This window comes from Herpailurus yagouaroundi, unplaced genomic scaffold, assembly GCF_014898765.1.
Source record: "Herpailurus yagouaroundi ecotype Mexico unplaced genomic scaffold, PumYag 192, whole genome shotgun sequence".
Lineage (NCBI taxonomy): Eukaryota > Metazoa > Chordata > Mammalia > Carnivora > Felidae > Herpailurus > Herpailurus yagouaroundi.
In genome coordinates this window covers 1,829,766-1,852,069 of record NW_024412423.1, presented here as the reverse complement: position 1 = coordinate 1,852,069, position 22,304 = coordinate 1,829,766, and the positions used below count along the sequence as shown (strand labels likewise).

The 22,304-nt window shown below is 38.1% G+C and overlaps 1 protein-coding gene across 3 annotated transcripts in view; it reads right to left on the bottom strand.

Annotated features, from left to right (window-relative positions):
• Positions 1-5,187: 5,187 nt before the first annotated feature.
• Positions 5,188-22,304, bottom strand: part of CLK4 (CDC like kinase 4) — a 29,613-nt gene continuing 12,496 nt past the window's right edge. For 2 of the 3 annotated variants that reach the window (XM_040444242.1, XM_040444241.1), the window contains exons 3-13: positions 20,990-21,212; positions 19,778-19,868; positions 19,317-19,383; positions 14,713-14,829; positions 14,457-14,623; positions 14,162-14,256; positions 13,781-13,910; positions 10,446-10,528; positions 6,715-6,794; positions 5,960-6,050; positions 5,188-5,867 (exon numbers count right to left, since the gene is read on the bottom strand). In XM_040444242.1, the coding sequence (XP_040300176.1) occupies positions 5,727-5,867; positions 5,960-6,050; positions 6,715-6,794; positions 10,446-10,528; positions 13,781-13,910; positions 14,162-14,256; positions 14,457-14,623; positions 14,713-14,829; positions 19,317-19,383; positions 19,778-19,868; positions 20,990-21,212 (1,285 nt within the window). In that variant the 3' untranslated portion in view covers positions 5,188-5,726. Of the gene's footprint in view, positions 5,868-5,959; positions 6,051-6,714; positions 6,795-10,445; positions 10,529-13,780; positions 13,911-14,161; positions 14,257-14,456; positions 14,624-14,712; positions 14,830-19,316; positions 19,384-19,777; positions 19,869-20,989; positions 21,213-22,304 lie in introns of those variants that run through there. The other variant, XR_005781219.1, reaches the window with a different exon arrangement.

Here is a 22,304-nt window from a genome sequence, read left to right as displayed (position 1 = left end):
CCCCCGCTTGCATTCTGTCTCTCAAAAATAAAAATGTTAATGGCACAAAAACAGACACATAGACCAATGGAATAGAATAGAAACCCCAGAACTAGACCCACAAACGTATGGCCAACTCATCTTTGACAAAGCAGGAAAGAACATCCAATGGAAAAAAGACAGTCTCTTTAACAAATGGTGCTGGGAGAACTGGACAGCAACATGCAGAAGGTTGAAACTAGACCACTCTCTCACACCATTCACAAAAATAAACTCAAAATGGATAAAGGACCTGAATGTGAGACAGGAAACCATCAAAACCAAGAGGAGAAAGCAGGATAAGACCTCTCTGACCTCAGCCGTAGCAATCTGTTACTCGACACATCCCCAAAGGCAAGGGAATTAAAAGCAAAAGTGAATTACTGGGACCTTATGAAGATAAAAAGCTTCTGCACAGCAAAGGAAACAACCAACAAAACTAAAAGGCAACCAACGGAATGGGAAAAGATATTTGCAAATGACATATCGGACAAAGGGCTAGTATCCAAAATCTATAAAGAGCTCACCAAACTCCACACCCGAAAAGCAAATAACCCAGTGAAGAAATGGGCAGAAAACATGAATAGACACTTCTCTAAAGAAGACATCCGGATGGCCAACAGGCACATGAAAAGATGTTCAGCGTCGCTCCTTATCAGGGAAATACAAATCAAAACCACACTCAGGTATCACCTCACGCCAGTCAGAGTGGCCAAAATGAACAAATCAGGAGACTATAGATGCTGGAGAGGATGTGGAGAAACGGGAACCCTCTTGCACTGTTGGTGGGAATGCAAATTGGTGCAGCCACTCTGGAAAGCAGTGTGGAGGTTCCTCAGAAAATTAAAAATAGACCTACCCTATGACCCAGCAATAGCACTGCTAGGAATTTATCCAAGGGACACAGGAGTACTGATGCATAGGGGCACTTGTACCCCAATGTTCATAGCAGCACTCTCAACAATAGCCAAATTATGGAAAGAGCCTAAATGTCCATCAACTGATGAATGGATAAAGAAATTGTGGTTTATATACACAATGGAATACTACGTGGCAATGAGAAAGAATGAAATATGGCCTTTTGTAGCAACGTGGATGGAACTGGAGAGTGTGATGCTAAGTGAAATAAGCCATACAGAGAAAGACAGATACCATATGGTTTCACTCTTATGTGGATCCTGAGAAACTTAACAGGAACCCATGGGGGAGGGGAAGGAAAAAAAAAAAAAGAGGTTAGAGTGGGAGAGAGCCAAAGCATAAGAGACTGTTGAGAACTGAGAGCAAACTGAGGGTTGATGGGGGGTGGGAGGGAGGAGAGGGTGGGTGATGGGTATTGAGGAGGGCACCTTTTGGGATGAGCACTGGGTGTTGTATGGAAACCAATCTGACAATAAATTTCATATATAAATAAAAAAAAAATAAACCAGTTGAGAATCTGGCACTCAAAAAAATAAAATAAAAATAAAATAAATAAATAAAAATGTTAAAAACAATTTTCTTTTAAAGTTCTCATCATAAGAAAAAATTTTAACTGTGTGGTAATGGATGTTAACTAGACTTTGCAATATATACATATACTGTACACCTAAAACTAAAATGTCAATTATGCCTTAATTAAAGAAATTTTTAAGATATTTATATTGAGTGGGGAGTGAGGGGCAGAGAGGGGAGGGGGGAGAATCCCAAGCAGGCTCCACACTGTCAGCATGAAGACCCACTTGGGGCTCAATCTCACGAACCATGAAGTCATGACCTAAGCCAGGATGAAGAGTCAGACGCTTAACCAACCATACCACACAGGTGCCCCTAAAAGTTTTTAAAAAACAAATAGCTTCAATTGTTTTAGAAACAGTAAACTATGAAGCATCAAATTATTATGAAAAACACCTAATTGCAAATGACCCATATATATTCATTGGCCATTCTAAACTTTTCCATCAGTGCTGAAGCTCTGGGCACTATCAGGTAAAAATCTGGTGCTTTCAGAAAATGAGTTCAGGGGGGCCTGGGTGGCTCAGGCCGTTGGGCATCCGACTCTTGATTTTGGCTCAGGTCGTATCTCACAGTTCATGAGTTCAAGTCCCATGTCAGGCTCTGTGCTGACAGTACGGAGCCTGCTTGGGATTCTCTGTCCCTCTCTCTGCCCCTCCCGCAATCGTGTGCGCTCAAGCTCTCAATATAAACAAACTTAGAAAGGAAATCAGTTCAGAAGCACAAGGCTAAATATAAATAAATCCCTAAGAACCTCAGAGCTCACAGAAGGGAAGGTTGGCAATAGATACATAATGATCCCAGAGGTACCACCTTAACTACTAACACATTTCTTCTATATTTAGTGAAATTTCACTCTAATTTCCAAAATTCTAGAAATTTTACCTAGGAATTAGCAAACACTCTGTGAAGAATGTAAATACTTTTGAGAAGAGAATGTGGGTTAGCAATCATTAACTTCTTAAAAATAGCATGGATTTTTTTTTGTTCTTACATCTTAAGTTCAGCTACTCAGAGAAAGTTAATTTCTGATGAAGAAAGCAAACACTGATTTGGGAATTGAAGCACTTGTAAGGAATAGGCCAGAGGCTTAGTAATATGGCAGCACTGGTAGAATAGAAATAGAAGGGAAAATCAAGGATGGCAGACACCTTAACCTCCATAGCAACATTGTTAGGGTCAGGGAAAACCTCTTCATTACATCAAATGCTCCTTTAAAAATCCTCATCATACATATAGATGGCCAACAGACACACATGAAAAGATGCTCAATATCACTGTCAGGGAAATACAAATCAAAACTACAATGAGCACCTCACACCTGTCAGAATGACTAAAATTAACAACTCAGGGAACAGGTGCTGGTGAGGATATGGACAAAGGAGTCCTCTTACACTGCTGGTGGGAATGCAAACTGGTGCAGCCACTCTGGAGAACAGGATGGAGGGTCCTCATAAGTTAAAAATAGAACTACCCCATGATCTAGCAATTGCACAACTAGGTATCTACCAAAAGATACAAAAATACGGATTTGAAGGGATACATGCACCCTGATGTTTATAGCAGCACTATCTATAGACAAATTATGGAAAAGAGCCCATCAAGTGATGGGTAAAGATGATAGGTAAAGATGTAAGAGGTGCTTGGGTGCTTCAGTTAAATGTCTGATTCTTGATTTCCACTCAGGTCATGATCTCATGGTTCGTGCGATCGAGCCCATCGGACTGTGTTGACAGCATGGAGCCTGTTAGGGATTCTCTCTCTTTCACCTCTCCCTGCTCATGCATGCACTCTCTCAAAAAACAAAAGGTGTGTACACACACACAGACACACACAGAGTATTACTCAGCCATAAAAAAGAATGAAATCTTGCCATTTGCAACATGGATGGAGCTAGAATATCATGCTACATGAAATAAGTCAAAATAAATACCGTATGTGGATTTTAAGAAACCAAATGAACATAGCGGGTAAAAAAAAGGGAGGAAAACCAAGAAAGACTCTTAACTAAGAACTGATGGATTACCAGAGGGGAGGTGAGTGGGGGAGATGGGTTGAACAGGTGACGGGGATTAAGGAGTGCGCTGGTTAAATGTTTTTGAGAGAACGTGTGAGCGGGGAAGGGGCAGAGAGAGAGGGAGACACAGAATCTGAAGCCGGCTCCAGGCTCCCAGCTGTCAGCACAGAGCCCAATGCGGGGCTCGAACTCACGAACTACAAGATAGGGACCCGAGCCAAAGTTAGACACTTAACTGACTGAGCCACTCAGGCTCGCCTAAGGACTGCAACTGTGATGAGCACTATGTATTGTTCAGTGTGGAGTCAAAATTCTATACTTGAAACAAATATTACACTGTATGTTAACTGGAATTTAAATAAAAACTTGAGAGAAAACAAAAAAACCTTGTCACATAGAATATAGTTCAACTATTATGAGGGCACATTTACTATATTTGGACTGCATCAGAAGCGAAAGCATAATTCATGCAGTGATTCTATGGTAAAATGTCAGCTTTCTTAAATTTCTAGTCAAATTCTGAAACATAAACCTTGTTATATTGGCCAATGCTGCCTGTGAATAATATAGGGAACCCAGCCTGGTTTCGTGGTTTGTCATATGAAAAAATTCCATGTGTTCTATGTTTAAAATATATAGACTACTTAAATTCTAGTGTAGTGCACATAAAATGACAATACTTTCGATAAAAAAACCCTTGCATCTAAATAATTATGGATTCTACAACCAAAAATATTTCTACCTGGCAGTTTTTGTTTATTAAATTAACATTTATGTAGTTTCCTCCTCCTCTTTAATGTTGAGAGAGAGAGAGAGAGAGAGAGAAAGTGAGCGCATCCACGCGAGTGCACACACTGGGGAGGAACAGAGAGAAGAGGGTAAAGAGGATCCAAAGCTGGCTCTGCCAACAGCAGAAAGCCCCATGCAGGGCTCAAACCATGAGATCATGACCTGAACCAAAGTTAGAACCTTAATAGACTGAGCCACTCAGGTGTCCCTACCCTATAGTTTCTAATGTGAAAACAGGTAACAGTAAGAAAAAACACCTATAGGCAAACAAAAACTATCATGTTAACCAACCAATTATGGTCTGGAAATTTCTGCAGAGGTTTCTTCCCTAAGTGTTTTCCAATCACATCATTCTTTTGCTCCAGTAAAGATTATCACAAATATAAATTGCTTAATAACCTTAATTCTCATAGGCTGAGTGAAGTTTAAGTTACTTCATTTAATACGGAAACTGATGCTAGAAAATTTCAAGACTCCTCACGATTTGGTATTAAAAATTAATCCTCAGGGGCACCTGGGTGGCTCAGTCAGTTCAGCAACCAACTTCAGCTCAGGTCATGATCTCACGGTTTTTGAGTTTGAGCCCTGCATCGGGATCTGTGTTGAGAGCTCAGAGCCTGGAGCCTGCTTTGGATTCTGTGTCTCCCTCTCTCTGCCCCTCCCCCACTCACACTCTCTCAAAAATAAACTTAAAAAAAAAATTAACCCTCAGAGGCATCAGAATTCCTATTTCTGATGTGACTGTCCAGTTGGGACTTTAATCTTAAATGAAGTATGTGCTTTTATTAAAAAAAATCTGTCATGATCGACAAATTGGATGCCTTTTCATGAATTCTACTTCTCACCAATGACATCACCCAAGGAGACAAAACACAATTCTTAAAATTTAATGAAATTCCAACAGTAAACATTTCCTATGGGTTTTGGTTTCCAATACCTGCCTATTGGGAGTTAATAATACTTATTACCTGTTCAACAATTACAGAAAAAAACTTTAAAGTTAAGAAAAGTTCTGAATTTGAGGTATATAAAGAATATTCATTAAGAATAAAGTAGTCAAGATTTCCTTTTACTCAAAAAAATCACTTCAAAGAGTTGACCTCCATGTACAAAAGACAAGATCAATCACGTTTATCACTGGACACAAAGAATATTCCAAAGGTCTTTAAAAATGGTAATTAATCTCAAAAAGAAAAAAATTTAACTTGTATAGTTCATTCATTATCAAGACCATACTTGCTTAACAAGGTAATTATGCTATTGATACAAAACATACAGTATTTACACTTAACTGTACAAAATAATTTAATGTTTACAAAAATATTAGAATGTTTAGAGTTGACTGACACAGTCTTAAGTAATCTCTTCTAGAGAAGTATATAGTAAGACCACTGATTTCCTGATTTCCATTTCATTTCTTTTTTAATAAGTCAAAGAAAGGATGCTGCAAGGCTTCATCCAAGGTAATTCTTTTCACTGGATCATATTCTAACATTCTTCGTACCAGGTCAAACAGTTTCTCATGTTCTTCGTCATGAGAAAGCATAAATTCCTGGGGAAAGAAATATTTTTGTTGAAGAAAGATTTTAAAATTTTTAAAAACTTTTTTTTTTAACCTTTATAATCTTTTTGTTTTCTTTTTACCTTTAATGGTTTGCAGCGTCTCCTAACATATCTACCAGCAGAACTATGTTCATCCCAATCTAGCTGGTTATGGTGAAAATACTTGCGTTTTCTACAAGAAAAAGAAGTCTGGATCAGTAAAAATACAAGAGCCACACGTTTACTCTGACCTCACTGGAACAGCTGGAAGCATGAACATCTATCTATGTAGACACACACACACGCATACAATTTTTTTAAATTCCAGCAATGACATACTAGATCAGACATATTTTCTAAAACATCTTCTTTAATCTTGTACCCTCTGAGGCTCTCGTGCCCCACCTGAGTGGTTCATGTACCGCACATGGAACAATGACAGCTTATGGATCCATTCCTGTGAATGTGGATTTCACTAGGTCTGGAATGGGGTGAAGCTATTTGCCAACCACTCTAGCATCCTGTGCAAAGACACATAGCTAGCTAGCAATAGTATGGAATACAAACGTAAACTGCTAGAACTCACCAAAAATCAAGCTGTTTTTTACTACTCTATTATGTTTATAGCAAGTTAGGAAAACACTTCTGCAAAGTTTAACTGGAGTGTAAAAAGATGCTTTGTTTATTAGATCACAAGGTAAATACTGCATTACTTGTTAAAAATTTGACTTTATGGACGAAAAAAAATTCAAAATCTGAAGTCCTGGAACAAGCAATAACAACAAAGTTGGGTTTTCTGTAGTTTGAATACAGGCCACTGCCCATTCCCAAGAAAGGGCTTTCATCTTAGAGCATACCTTGTTTTCTGAATCATGTGTGTTGGTATGGGTCCTAATATTCGTTCCATCATTGCCAGGTGCTCTTTACTATCATGAGTCTAAAACACAAAGGAAAAAGAAATTTAGCACTTTCCCTTCCCCTACTTGCACAATAAAGGAAAATATAAGAAAACAGCGCTGACACAAAAGGACTAGAGAGCTGCATAGTTTATATCACCCTTTACTTCAAAGATGGAACAATACTGAATGAGCTAGATTAGCTGGTATAAACCAATAAAACTAAAGTCTGATATCCAACGTAAGTTCTGCATAGCAAGTGGATTAGACACGTAATTTAATGTGAAAACTGAACAATTTCCTTATTTGTTTTCATTTCTTGCACTGTTTACTGAAGAATGACTAGGGAACAGTACCAGAAAAATGGTCTCCTCATTTAATCAGCTGCTGACCCAAAATTGACTTTATTCACTAATGAAGATCCACGTGTTAACATTTACTATTCCTGGACAATAAAAATACAGTTGTAATAATTCTCACAACAATCCTGAGCTCGGTATGTGGGAACATGAGTTTCAAAGGAGTTAAGATACTAGCCCAAGGTCATATAGCTCATGAATGAGAAAACGTAGCTATGAATCTAAGTCAAAACTCATCTTCAATCATAATAGGAACAGAGTTTTGGCTCAAGTGGAAGAGAGAAAACTGGCACGCTTAGAGCTGGAACGGTATGCTCCTAGATCAGAGGTTGGCAAACTTTTGTTAAGGTCCAAACAGTAAATATTTTAGACCTGGCTGGTTACAAATGGTCTGTGTCACATATTCTTTTTTGTTTAAAAGCAGGCATCAGACAGAGTATCATCTGCCAACTCCTCAATCTGAAGAGCAGAGGCTTTTTAAAATCTATCAACCTATTGTTTCTAGCACATTGCTTCCAAAATGTTAAGGCCCTAATTCATGACAGGAGTTAAGTAATATTAACCCCACACTTTTATTTTTTTATTTTCCAAACCAATACAGCTTTTATTGCATCTTTAAAATATCACAAATAAGGGGTGCCTGGGTGGCTTGGTTAAGCATCCGACTTCGGCTCAGGTTAAGCGTCATGAGTTCGAGCCCTGCACTGGGCTCTGCACTGTCAGTGCAGTGCAGCTTGGAGTTTTTTCTCTCTCTTTCTCTCTGCCCCTATCCCACTCATGCTATCTCAAAATAAATAAATTTTTAAAAATACGTATCACAAAGAAGTTGAAAAATCATCCAGCATCTTGTTATTCTGTAGCTGGACAACTTAGATCTTATTCACAAGTCTGTTGAACAGTTCCTTTTTCAGATACAACTCCAAACTTTTCTGATATCCTTGTTTTTAACTGTTGTAACTAGCTGAATCAAAGCGGCTGAGTTTGATACAAGTTCAATATCATTTCCTTCAAGAACTCATCTTTCTGGGCTTCTGAGAGATACTGAACAAGCAACACCTGGCCTCATCTGAATCCTGCAGATGTATTTTTCACCCAAGAAATTCTGCATTTCAACAAGAGAAACCACTCTCCTGAGGAAGAACGATGATGGGGAAATGAGCATACACAGACGTCATCTTCTAATGGAAGCCCAGCGTAACACCCTTGACCATGTTCTGTATGGACAAAAAAGAACTGGCTACTCTGCTTGCACTAATTCCCCACCATTTTTGTCAACCTAGAGCCTCTTCTTTTTCTTTCCCAGGAGACAAAGTACACGGAGATGACTGGGTTCCTCTGGAGCGGTTCACAGTAACAGTGCCTCCCTTCATAGTGATGTTGACATTTTCTGGAATGTCGATGGTCTGACTGCCAAGAATCGTTTTCATTCTTGCAGTAGATGCAGCAAAGAGCTAGCTCCACATTTTTAAGAAGTTCCTTAGTTGAAGAATATTTTGGAGGATGAAATTCCAAATAGAAACTTTATCTCAAACCAATGTTAATAATCTGCACTTATGACCAGAGAGTGATTTATAATCACAGATTATGTGAAGCAACTATTTTGTGTGTCAGAATGAAGAAATCATGCACGCACTCTACTCAACTTTTTCTTGACCTTCAGCTTACAAGACCAGATGCCACCTCCAAGAACTGAGTAGTCACTATGGTTGTAGGTATCAAGCTTGTCTATGAACTCAGAGTACTTTTAATAGGGTCTCTATGGATCAATGGATTAGAAACAGGAGAAGTCTGACAACGGGGTCCAACAAGCAGTGAACACACATTCTATAATAGCCACCACCTAAGTGACTCTTACTTGTCATAGCTTCCTCTCCACCCTGCATGGCCCCCAACTTCAAATCAACCTCAACAGCAGGAACCAGAATCCACCAAATCTGCACCCTTGACCCCTACAACAAATCACAACACTTTGACCACATTAGAACCCTTCTTCAGTGGGTGCACAACCTAGATCTTCCAAGACTGTTAGATGTCAGTTGTAAGGAGAATTACAAGGGAAAAAAGCAGAGACTTAAATATGGCTTCCTACTTTTTGTTTTGCCAAATCAGGACTTTAATTTTAGAAAATTAACTATCAACAACTATCATCATCATTCCATGAAAAGGACATTTCAGTACCCAAAACAAAAAAGCTAGAGGAATAATCTCTAAATAAAGGCCAGAATGACAAACTTACAAAATCATTTTCACTTTGGATTAGTCCACATTCTGGAAACCATGAACTTCTAGGAAACAAGTACCTTTCTATCCAAACAAGTCCATGATGAGTCAGTCCTTGCCTGACCTCACTTCCCCATTTATGCAAGACAGTCTGACAGCACTAACTACTGTTCCCTGACTAGAGAATGCTCTTTTGTGTATCTACACACTTATGGGTACAAGATCTTCCTGAGCTGGCCCCCACTCTCTCCAGTTTTCTGACAAACCTCTAACCATCCTTCTGGCAACTGGCTTAAACTCCTTACTTTCTCGGTGACGCCTTCTCTGAAGAAATTTAACCCTCCATCTTTCCTGGGTTCCCACTACACTTTCTACATTGTTCCATTATAGCAAATAACACATTACACTGTAAGCTTTCCCACATTTATCTCTTACATGACTACCTGGAGGACAGAGATGTTGTCTTCCCAACTTTAAACACATAGTGCCTTAAAATGTGCCTAGGATGTCACAATAAAATATGACTTCTTGTCCCTGAATTATTTTATAAAACGGAGTGACTTGCTCATGGCCGTGGTAGTCAGCACAACCAGAACTGAATTATCACTGGCCACAGTAATGCTAATACAAATTTATGCAGGAGCTCAATAAAAAAATGAGAACACAAGACAATATGAACCATGTGAGAAAAACTCCAAATCACATGCAAAACAGAATTATGAACACTCACCAAGAGCAGTATTTCATCCAACTATGGTTTTAGAGGATGACCATTCTGCACATATAAGGGTTTTCCGGGGAGTTTTTTTATTTGAGAGAGACAGAGAGCACATGAGTGGAGGACAGGGGCAGAGGGAAAGAGAAAGAGAGGGAGAATCCCAAGCAGGTTCCACACACAGCACAGAGCCCAACACGGGGCTCAATCCCACAACCCTGGGATCATGACCTGAGCCGAAATCAAGAGGTGCTCAACAAACTGAGCCACCCAGCCTCCCCATTTTATGTAAGTTTTAAATATTAACACTACAGCAACTTTTCAAAGCGCAGGCAAAAATTTTAACATGCTCTTAACACTGAAAATTAATTATGGAATGGCATTTACTAAATACATACCTGGAAGACTGTGAAACCAAGGTAATATTCAATAAGAATGCACCCTATGCTCCAAACATCACAAGGTTGAGACCAACCTAAAGCTGTAAAAACAAAAACACTTCTATACGCAACAATTTTTAACTGCCAATATACCATATCCCTTCCCTCTATGCATGCTCTCTTTACAATAAATAAGATGGTAAACTCCAGGGTTATATTTTAGTTTCACGTAAAATGTTACTCGGTATGCTCTCACAATTCTCCATATCTTTACATCAAATTAGTGTTTATTGTGGGGGAGGGAGCATTTTATGTAAAGTAAGAGAGAGATTAGCAAATATTTTCCAAGTATAACTATCAATTTGTGCAAATACTCCATATTCTCTGATCTGTGTGCAATGGGGAGCATTGTTGCTCGCAGTTCATGATTGTTCTAGGAAATTTTACATTTTATTATAGCAAATACAGGTTGACAAGCTCAGAATGTAATTACTAACCACTTCTCAACTTACCAACTTAATGCCTGAGTTTACTTCTTGCATTAAAACAAGAAGAACCGGGGGAGGGGGTGGTGGTGCCTGGGTGGTTGAGTGGGTCAAGCGTCAACTCCTGATTTTGGCTCAGGTCATGATCTCAGGGTTTGCTTCATGAGATTAAGCCCCACAGTGGGCTCTACACTGACAGCATGGAGCCTGCTTGGGATTCTGTCTCCCTTTCTCTCAGCCCCTGCCCCACTCATGCGCTCTGCTCTCTCTCACAAACTTTAAAAAAAAAAAAAAAAAAAAAAGGATCATGATTTCATGCCCTTCCCTTGGGCTCCGTGCTAGGCGTGGAGTCTGCTTAAGATTCCCTCTGCCCCTCTCCTGTTCTCTCTCTCAAAAAAACAAAAAACCATGGTTTTAGATAAACTAAGGATTATAAATGGGTATTATAAGCAGTTATGTTGTAAGAATTATAGAGCTATTTAAAGTTCACAGAGAGAGATCTACTTATCTATGTACTTTTCAGGCTGTCTGTACATGATTATATATACCTCCACCTTCACAATTCTCAATGGCAATACTATTCAGGAAAAAATAAAATACCTAGTCTTAAGGTACTTAATTAGAAAGGAGAAGAGTAAATCATACAGATGTTTCAAAATTTTAAAGATCAAGTACTTAGTAAAACAATAATGTATAAATAAAACCTACTTTATCATTTTTTAAGTTGATTTACTCTGAGGGACAGAGATGCACACACATATGCACATGCAGGGCAGAGAAAGGGAGAGAGAGTCCCAAGCAGCCTCTGTGCTGTCAGCATGGAGCCTGACTTGGGGCTAAATCCCTTGAACTGTGAGATCATGACCTGAGCTGAAATCAAGAGTTGAGATGCTTAATTGACTGAGCCAGTCACCTAAGTGGCCCAATAAAACCTACTTTAAAGGACATTTTAATTACTTTCAGTAACATAAACGAATTTAAAGAAAAAGGAATAAACAAAATGTTCAAAAACCTTGACTATGATTTTGGTTGTTTTATTTATTCACTTTTTTTTTTTAAGTCATTTTAGTTAACCCTCACAGTGCCTGTGCCTATCATTTCAACAAATGGGTAACTGAGCAGGAGTCCACCTACTGTGACACATTAAAAAAAAAATCTGCAATTGATAGATCTTGGACCTAAAATGAACATCTATCTTCTCCAGCCATTCTTATCCAGCTTCTTCCTAGGTGACTGTAACCCTCTGCCACACACCATTCTAAATCATCTTGTTCTGAGAAGTTGGTCCTCATACTCTTTGGAATGCCCCATCGTTCACTTCTACCAACCTCTCCCAGCTTCATGTCTTTACTACAATACCAGACACGTGAGACCAACTGCATGACTACATCTTCCTCTCCAACCTAATTCTGCCTTAATCCTCAGAATTAACACTCCACAAAAACACAAAGGACCTTTCCCAACCTCTTTTCCTCAAAACCAATAACCCCAATTTTGAATTTATATGATCGATCTATCTAGCCTGGCCATACTTGGAACTGTGTTATTGTCACTACTAAGAATACTATATCTTATCCAATCTAGGAGGTCAGTAAGATGTATGACTATTTTATGCACCAATAACAAAGCAAAAATGCCAATTATTTTGTGTTGTGCTCCCCATGTTAAAATGTGGGGGGGGAATCCACCTCTTAAAAAACTGACAACACACAAAGTTATGTCTTTTTAAGCTCTGAAAATGCCTCTCTGTCCACAAACTTTTCCCACACTCCTTTCCTAAACTATTGCAACACAACAGCTCCTTTCAGACCATATGAAGCAGAAATGGTATCATCATTCATTTCAAAGACAAGCTCGAAATTTTTGCTAACTTTGTAGTCACTGGCCACATGAGGCTGTTTTACATCTAACATTTAAATTAACATAAAATTTAGAATTCAGTTCCTCAATCACAGTGGCCACACTGCAAGTACAGAGAAGCCCACATGTGGCCAATGGCTACCATACTGGACAATGCAGATATAGAAGGTTTCCATCACATGGAAAGTACTACTGACAAGCACTGCCTAATCTCAATTTCCTTACGCCTTTACCAATCCTCCACCGTGGGTAAAAACTGTTGGTGTGCTTTCCTACTCTTATTCTGAATTACCAACTCCTACCAGCACATGTGAAAACTGGAAACTGACTTTAAAATTTCTACTAGCAAACTCAGTTGGACCTTACTTTTGGCTAATAAGCCTATTCCATGTATCTCTCAAGAGCATCTGATCTAAACTTCTCCCACTCTCTCCAAGCCCCCAACCTCTTCTCCTCCACTCCATAAACAAGATCTAGTCTCTGACATCTTGAGACATAAGATACACACTCCCTGAGTTCCCTCTTACTTCCAAACTCCGCACCTTAAGTCACTTTCTTCTTTAACCTTTCTGGTGTCAATGATTATCAAAGAAGCTCTCCTCTTAGACTAGCCCCCTCTTTCTTCTTGACCTCTGCCTGGCCCTTGACTCAGATGTCTGCCAACCAGACCTTTAGCATTTCTATAGTACCATGCTTTTGTGACATGAAAATAGGTACCCACATCACTTCAAAAATCACATTGCTGTGATGTACTTAGCCAAAAGAACTTGCCCTTTCAGGATCTTGTAAGATTAGCATGTTTAAAAAATAACCACCTGGAATATCTTTACAAATGGTATCCCATTTTTCCCACTCAGGAAGAATATTTATAGCAATGTCCAATTTTTCTTAAGATAGTAACTATTTTCTGTACACTAAGAAAATCACACCCATCCCCTAAGTAAAAGGCATGGAGAAAAAAAAACCTCATCTTTAATTACAGTATCAGGAAGAGTAGTGTCTACTGACCCAAAATGACCTCTGGAGCTCTGTAATGCCGTGTAGAAACCAAAGTACTATGATGTTCATCATCGTATGTTGCACTTCCAAAGTCAACAACTTTGATATCTGTGTTTTTCAGAGTGCGTTCATCACGTTTCTAGAGAAAGAGTTGAGTCAACATGAAGATCAGTAAAGACATAAAAAACGTTACATATTTCAAAAGGCTTGCATATGAGCATCTTTTTGATTCTCAACATAATTCCAGGCAAAAGGTAAAGGAGGATGATCCTTTTAGGTTAAAAATCAGGCTATAACCAGTCTTAGAAGTCAAAATTACTCATCGAAGGGTCACCAAGCTAAATTAATTTTAAAAACCACCACCAAAATTAAAACAAGTCTTTAACTTACCATTTTAGAATTATATTTGACTACATAGTCAGACTTCACAAATAAAATATTTTCAGGCTTCAAATCTGTATGGGTTAATTTATTATGATGCAAAACTACAAGAAAACAAAAAGAAATCATTAGTTTCACCTACATATTTCATCTGTATTGGGGGGGATAAGAAGGATCAGTAGTGGATATAGGGATTTCATCTTTACCTGTAATGTGTATTTTTAGTGACAATGTTTTGACATGTTGCTTGTATAATAAAATCTTTTAATTTTCTGGTGTTTAAAAATTTATCAAGTATACTTACAATTTATTGACTGGCAGATCTGATATGCCATCTGCCTGATGTGGTCAATTTGAAATGGCAGAAAGCTATTTTCTTTAATGAAATCATAGGTACTAAGTCCCAGCAGTTCAAACACAATACAAACATGACCATGATGATCAAACCACTCTAGCATCTGGACACATCGGCTAAAACAGAGCAAATAAAAATGAGTCAGTTCAGAGAATTCTGATTATTTTAGGCAAGATGATGGATCACAATTCAAGTTTATACTTACAAGACGCTATTGGGATCGGTACTATTTAAATGCTCCAATACTTGGATTTCTGAACGAGCTGCTTCACGGTATCGACCTACATTTTTTACAATTTTCACTGCTACGTGTATGCCATCCCTTAAAAACAAAATTAAGATGAAAACGGTAGAGGAGCAGAATGAAAACACGTGTCCCTAAAGCATCATCTTACTGAGTATTAATTACTCTATGCTATTTTTCTAAAATAATCTTTCAGGGCTTTTTTTTTTTTTAACGTTTTATTTATTTTTGAGACAGAGACAGAGCATGAACGGGGAAGGGGCAGAGAGAGAGGGAGACACAGAATCATTAGCAGGCTCCAGGCTCTGAGCCATCAGCCCAGAGCCCGACGTGGGGCTCGAACTCACGGACCGCGAGATCGTGACCTGAGCCGAAGTTGGACGCCCAACCAACTGAGCCACCCAGGCACCCCTTTCAGGGCATTTTATACCAGATTCCATATAACATTTCTTCAAAACAGTCTGGCAAAACACACTTTCTATGGAGCGATAATTCCCTTAATACAAATTTTAATGTTTCCAGAATTTTATCTAGATTTTATACCAAAAGAAAAAAAAGACAGGGCGCCTGGGTGGCTCAGTTAATAAACGTCAGACTTCAGCTCAGGTCATGATCTCATGATTCGAGGTCTGAGCCCAGCATCAGGCTCTGTGCTGACAGCTCAGAGCCTCGTGCCTGCTTCAAATTCTGTGTCTCCCTCTCTCTCTGCCCCTCCCCTGTCCACACTCTGGCTCTGGCGCTCTCTCTCAAAAATAAACACTAAAAAAAAATTAAGATAAAAATAAATCCTCAAACAGAATATGCTACTGCTGAAAGCATTTGCTCAATCACCTAGACAGACCTGCCCTGTGCCAGGTGTGTAGAGCACAGGGGTTAGTCAAGACGAGGGTCGTCACTATGTACCTCACAGCCTAACAGAAAAGAAACACATGAACAACTGACAGTGTTGCAAATGCTTGGTATGAGCTTATACAAAGAGGTAGGAGAGCCAAAAAATGAGAGGGGAAGCTCTAATTTATTCAAAGAAGAGGTGACACACAACTGAGCCCTGAAAGACAGCCAGCAGTCTATAAAACGTGGGAGGAAAAGGAACACGTTCATTAAAGGAGATACCATCAGTAAGTCATGAAGTTGAGAAAATGCTTACTAGCACATTCACTGATACAAGTAGGTAGAAATAACTAGAGCATAAGCTCTAGATTGGTTATAATACTTCCTAAAAAGTATCAAGCCACAAATGATTTTGAGAAAATGGATTTCTAAATTCTCAAATTCCTTTTATCCTCTTTTCTTGAATTTTTTAATGTTTACTCATTTTTGAGAGAGAGAGAGAGGGAATAGAGAGAGACAGAGTGTGAGCAGGGGAGGGGCAGAGAGAGGGAGACACAGAATCTGAAGCAGGTTCCAGCCCCCAAGCTGTCAGCACAGACCCTGAAGCAGGGCTCAAACTCACCAAGAGTGAGATCACGACCTGAGCTGAAGTCTGACGCTTAACTGACTGAGCCACCCAGGTGCCCCTATCCTCTTTTTTAAATCTGATCTTCCTGAAGATGAACCAGCATTCAAGCCTCTTTTTTTGTTTTTTTTTTAAACTATGGTCCTTCCATTTGATGTAAGAAAACCTCATACATCCCTCATTATTAAGATATATAACCTAGAATGTAAAAAAAAAAAAAAAAAAAAAATATTTGGGACAAACAAACTTTTCTAGTAGCTGGATAGCAAGCCTTTCTCTAAGTCCGGTGGTTTCCAATTTACTGCTTTCACCAAAGCCCCAACGAAGTTGTGGGCTAATAAATCATTAAAACTTATTTTGATGATAATCTCCCTAGGACATTTGGCATATATCTCAAGGTTGCTATGAAACCGCTGTGACAAAACTCCCTTCTAACTCTTATTATATGACCAAGATTTCTTGGTGCTTATGGCTCTAGAAAAGAAAATAAAGATGTTAGCTAACACCACTACAGTAATTAACTGCAATGAACAGATGTATACCTTAAACTTACACAATGTTACATTACAAACAACTATATCTCAAAAAAAAAAAAGGAAACACATTTAATGCTAAAGCATTTAAGGTGTTTATGAATACATGTACTTTTTTTTTTTGAAATCCCAACCAACCCAATAAAAGACACATTTCCAATTAAATTTTATATTTAGTTCCAGTAACCATCAAAATTCGCAATAGATTTATACTTGATCAACTGAATACCGTTTACCGGAATATCTCAAGTACTCTCTTGGAATCTCAAGTTTTAAGAGAGCATTAATAGGGCAACTGGTAAAGTCTGAGTAAGATCTGTAGATCAACTGGCAAAATTTGAAAATATAACACATGTATGTATACAGCAAATTATAAAGAAAATACTGTAAAATGTTAACATGAGGAATCTGCGTGAAGGATATATGGGAATTTTTTCAACTATTCCAGAAAATTCTAGGAGTCTGAAAATATTTCAAAAGTTCACTTCACAGGGCTCCTGGGTTTGTTAGTTAAGCATCTGACTCTTGGTTTCAGCTCAGGTCATGATCTCACAGTTTGTGGGATTGAAACCTGCATCGGGCTCTGTGCGGACAGCACAGAACCTGCTTGGGATTCTCTCCCTGCCCCTCCCCTGTGCATGTGCTTGCGCTCTCCTCAAAATAAATAAACGTTAAAAAAAAATAGGACTTCACATTCACATTTTTATTGAAAAGACAGTGTGATAATGAACTTTAGGATAATATACTTTATGGAAAATGGAATGAAAATATGTTCAAGAATAAAACATGTTTAAGCATTCAAGAGTTGGTTCATGAATAAAGGTAGCTATCAAATTGCTATAATATTTAGATTCTCAAATATACTTAAGAACAGTTTTTAAATAATATATTAATGTTTAAATAAGCTGGAAATTATTTTTTTATTTTTTATTTATTTTTTTTCAATATATGAAGTTTATTGTCAAATTGGTTTCCATACAACACCCAGTGCTCATCGACCAAAAGGTGCCCTCCTCAATACCAATCACCCACCCTCCTCTCCCTCCCACCCTGTCCCCAACCATTTTAGGATGAAAAATTTTAAATGTCAATTTAGAAATGTGCAGTTGAGGGGCCCCTGGGTGGCTCAGTCGGTTGAGCATCTGACTTTGGCTAAGGTCATGATCTCACAGCTCATGAGTTAGAGCCCCACATCGGGCTCTGTGCTGACAGAGCCTGGAGCCTGCTTCTGCTTCAGTGTCTCCCTCTCTCTCTGCCCCTAACCCACTCGCATTCTGTCTCTGTCTCTCTCAAAAATAAACAAACATTAAAAAAAAAAAAAAAAAAAAAAGAAATGTGCAGTTGAGGGGCGCCTGAGTGGCTCAGTCAGGTAAGCGTCTGACTTCGGCTCAGGTCATGATCTCATGGTTCCTGAGTCCGAGCCCCGCGTCGGGCTCTGGACTGACAGCTCAGAGACTAGAGCCCGCTTCAGATTCTGTGTCTCCCTCTGTCTGCCCCTCCACTGCTTGCACTCTGACACTTGCGTTGTCTCAAAAATAAACAAACATTAGAAATGTGCAGCTGAAATGAACTGTGTTTTAAAACAGGTTTACTTACTAAAAAGTCTGCAAACTATAGAACAGAAGTTCTGGAGGAAAATGTTGATGTGAGACACAGGGTCAAAACACAAAGGGCTTTTACTAAGTCATTAAAGAATTTGGACTTTTTTCTGCAGGCTTTAAAGTAACAGAATTCCTTCGTAGTTTAAGATGCTAACTCTTAACATGCAAATATTATCCTTTGGGAATGAAGATTTTTGTTTTATTTTGTTGCCATAGATACTTTTATTTCATGAAGGCTGAAGAACAGTGTACAAAATCGGCATGATACACACAGCACAAATGAAAAAAATGATAAAATAACATTCTTCAGGTAATAGCTAGTACTTTATAGCAGACTACTTCTTCTCCAAAGATAATTATGGATTGTTCCAAAATAAAGCTAGATAGAATGTTCTTAAACCTTTTAAATGCAAGATGCTCCCTTCTACTCCCTTAGCTACACTACAGAGCAGATTGCTTTTTACTAGGCCATTTCTTCCATGTGCAATTTTCAGATCGGGAATAAATGTTTTTGACCAAGATTAGACAAACTTTATTGTCTCTGCTACTCAAAACTAAAGCAAAGCACTCTAAATCTCACATAAGGGCCAAGGCCTAAGTTCTGGGAAATTCCTTTACTCAAAGATTCACTTTAATTTCAACACCCCATCTGATAGAATTTGTCAAAAAATTTTTTTTTTAAAGATTTTTTTTTAAGTGATCTCTACACCCAACATGGGGCTCAAACTCACAACCCTGAAATCAAGAGTCACGTGCTCCACCAACGGAGCCAGCCAGGAACCCTGAAATTCGTCTGCATTCTTGACCAAAACCCACACCCATGATAAATAACCAGACACAGTTCAAGAAATTTTGGGTATTTATACCACCCAGGAAAACAAGTGGCCACCTCTTAAAAATGCCATTTCATTTAAACCATAGATCCTTCCCTACCCAAAATATCAGAATGTTCAAAAAAGGAAAAAACAAACTTACATGCCATGATCAATGCACTCTACAACTTTGCCAAAGGCCCCTTCACCCAAAGTGTCCACGATTTCATCTAAAGTAAGGGAGGAGAAAAAGGAGTAAGTACTTGAGTATAAATTATCTAGTTATTCAAACAATGAATACTTAAGTGTGGAATATTTTCAAATGATGTCTATTAAAGCATAACTAAGGTTTCAGCACTCAAATTATTTTATTTTCAGCTGCTACAAAAACAATTAGATAGAGCTATCTTTCTTGCTCTAAGCTCAAATTCCACTGATTATTTTGGAACTTTAGAGTAGAAATATTTAAATTCTATAGAAAAGAAGAAATACAAAAGAACAAACAAACCCACAAAAAACAAAACAAAAAAGCAATGAAGAGTTCTTTAGCCCCCCGCTGACAACTATTCTTAAAAAGATTATTCTGTCTGCAAAGTTAAAAAAGTGTTGAAAAATATTCTATACATCTTGCTCTTAGAACGTCTCCACTTTGACAGATCAGGTGACCCTCCTCATCATCCTCTATACTCCTGGATCTTTTCCTTCGGTGGCTCTTCTGGAACGGCAAGTGGGCAGCACCAAGATCGTCCAGCCAATCAATATATCAGAGTGAATTCAGGGCAGAATACGCAATTCATTCAGCGGGGAGATATTCAGGCATTCAGATAAGCACCAGGCCACGAACAGTTGGCAGGAGCAATTTCAAATTCAGTCCCCAGAAATTCACAGGGCACAGTTTATGTTACAGAAGAAAAACATGGCAAGGAACAGATTTTCAGATAAGATACTTAAAGTGGCAATAGAAAAAAAACAACACAATTGTCTCTTTAAAATACTGATTTAATTGAAGTCTGAAATTTAAAGAATGCAATGTCATGATCTACTTATCTCTTGTTATAAAATAGCATATGCTGTGAATTGAGATGCCTAATTTGTTGGGGGGGGAAGGTTTTAAAATGTCAAAATTAGTTGAAACTATTTAGCAATATTTTAAAATACACATAATTAAAGGGGGAAATAAAAGCTAGTTAATTTCCATGTTCACTCTAATCAAAACTTGGGGAAGGAAACAATTTATTCAAAGTTTACTGATTAAACAGGTGAAGATGTCTGAGTGTAAAAAAAGGCAAACTTTTTGGATAACGCACTTTCCATTCAGCACCCATTTCAGAATTTCAGTGCAACTAGCTGCAGACAATGATGCACTGTGCTCTGGGACTATGCTATATAGAGAGTACACTTAAGTATCCACCAGTGCAAAGTTCTAGAGATGTTTCCAACCATTAGGAAAAGGGCTTCTTTTAAAGTAAAAAACAAAAACAAAAAAAAAGTTTACTATAAAAGAAAAGATGGGTGCTTTAATTTTTCATAAGATTATATTACAAAACATAAAAATATTTTTAATATTAAAATTTAATATTAAAATCAAGAACTCATGATCTGGATTGCAGAAAATGAGTAAATATGGGCAAACGAAGGCTACCTAATAAATACAGATTAGCTATGAAAATTTGGATGTTTAAAGATTCAAGTAATATAAACACATTTATAATATATCCAAATAATATTACATATATATATATATATATATAAAAACTTTTTCAAACTTACTGGCTCATTAAGAGTTTTTACACACAAATAAGCATCCACCCAAAATAAAAACAAAATCAATCATACCGAACGTGACTGTTGACTTGAACAGTGTCTATTACGCTTCCTTTTAGGACTGCTTCTCCTACTTCGGACCGAAGATTTACTGCAGTGGATTCGATAACTGCTTTCAACGTCTCTGTGATAATGTCTAGGAACATAGCCTTCGCAGTAGTCATTTCTATATTCATCAACATATCTCCGGTCCCGATAATCTCTCTCATTCAAGGACCTCGCTTCTAAATAATGACTGCAAACACATTAAAGGATTTCAAATTATTCTCTTCATCCTGGAACTGTGGTTCAAACAAAACATTCTCTCAAGAATTCCTGGTTTAAACAGCTAACTTGATAAAAAGAAAAAACCTCAAATTGATGAATTAGAATTTATACTTATCTCACAAACTTAAGACATAATTTTACTTTAACCAACAAGCGAGTTCATATTCTCCATCAGATAGACTGCTATCAAACACCTCAGATCAAAGAACAAAGCTTGAGTCAATTATGTCCAGTGTTTACTTGATTAAGTGTCCCTGTACCTTTTGGAGAAAGTTAACACCAAAAATTCACCAGTCTTATGATATATGCAACTGTAACTAAGCTTTCTTTTCTCAGAGAGCCACACACAATCAGAGGCAGGCAAAACAGGATTCCTTTCTCTTTTAATGTTAAGCGAATTTTAGATATCCCCGGCACACACATAATTCTTTCATGAAAGGTGTACTGGAGCTCGAAGTGATCTTACATGTATTCCAGACCTTTCATTTTACAGATGACTAAATTAAGATCCCAAGGACAATGATTTGCCATGGCTGTAGAGCATTCTAATTCCTATTGTAAGGGCCAATTTTATTACACATATCACATATCACCTATGCCACCTTCTCTCCTCTTTGTATTCCTAGCTTCCTGTTACTCCTCTTTGAGAAAGACAACATAGCTTTTGAAGGCTGCCTCATGTGCCAAAGATATTAAACTACATCCCCCCCACAAATGAGAAAAGGATCTTGTAATTGCTTGCCTAGGATTACAACAGACCCACCCCCACCACCCTACTTCCCTTTGCATTTCTAACTTCCTGTCATTCTTACTTGCAAAATACTCAAAAATTCTACATGGGAAACCGCATCATCTAGTGCCATAGTGGTTAACTTCTGAATCCACAGATCCCTTTAAAAATCTGATGAAAGCTATGGACCCTCTCACTTAAGAAATGCACAAATGCATAAACAAAACTTGGCAAGGAATTTCACAGAGGTCACGGACCTCAGGAAGTCAATGGATCCCAGTTAAGTATCCTTGATCTGATGGAAAGAAAAGGACATAGATTCAATTGGCC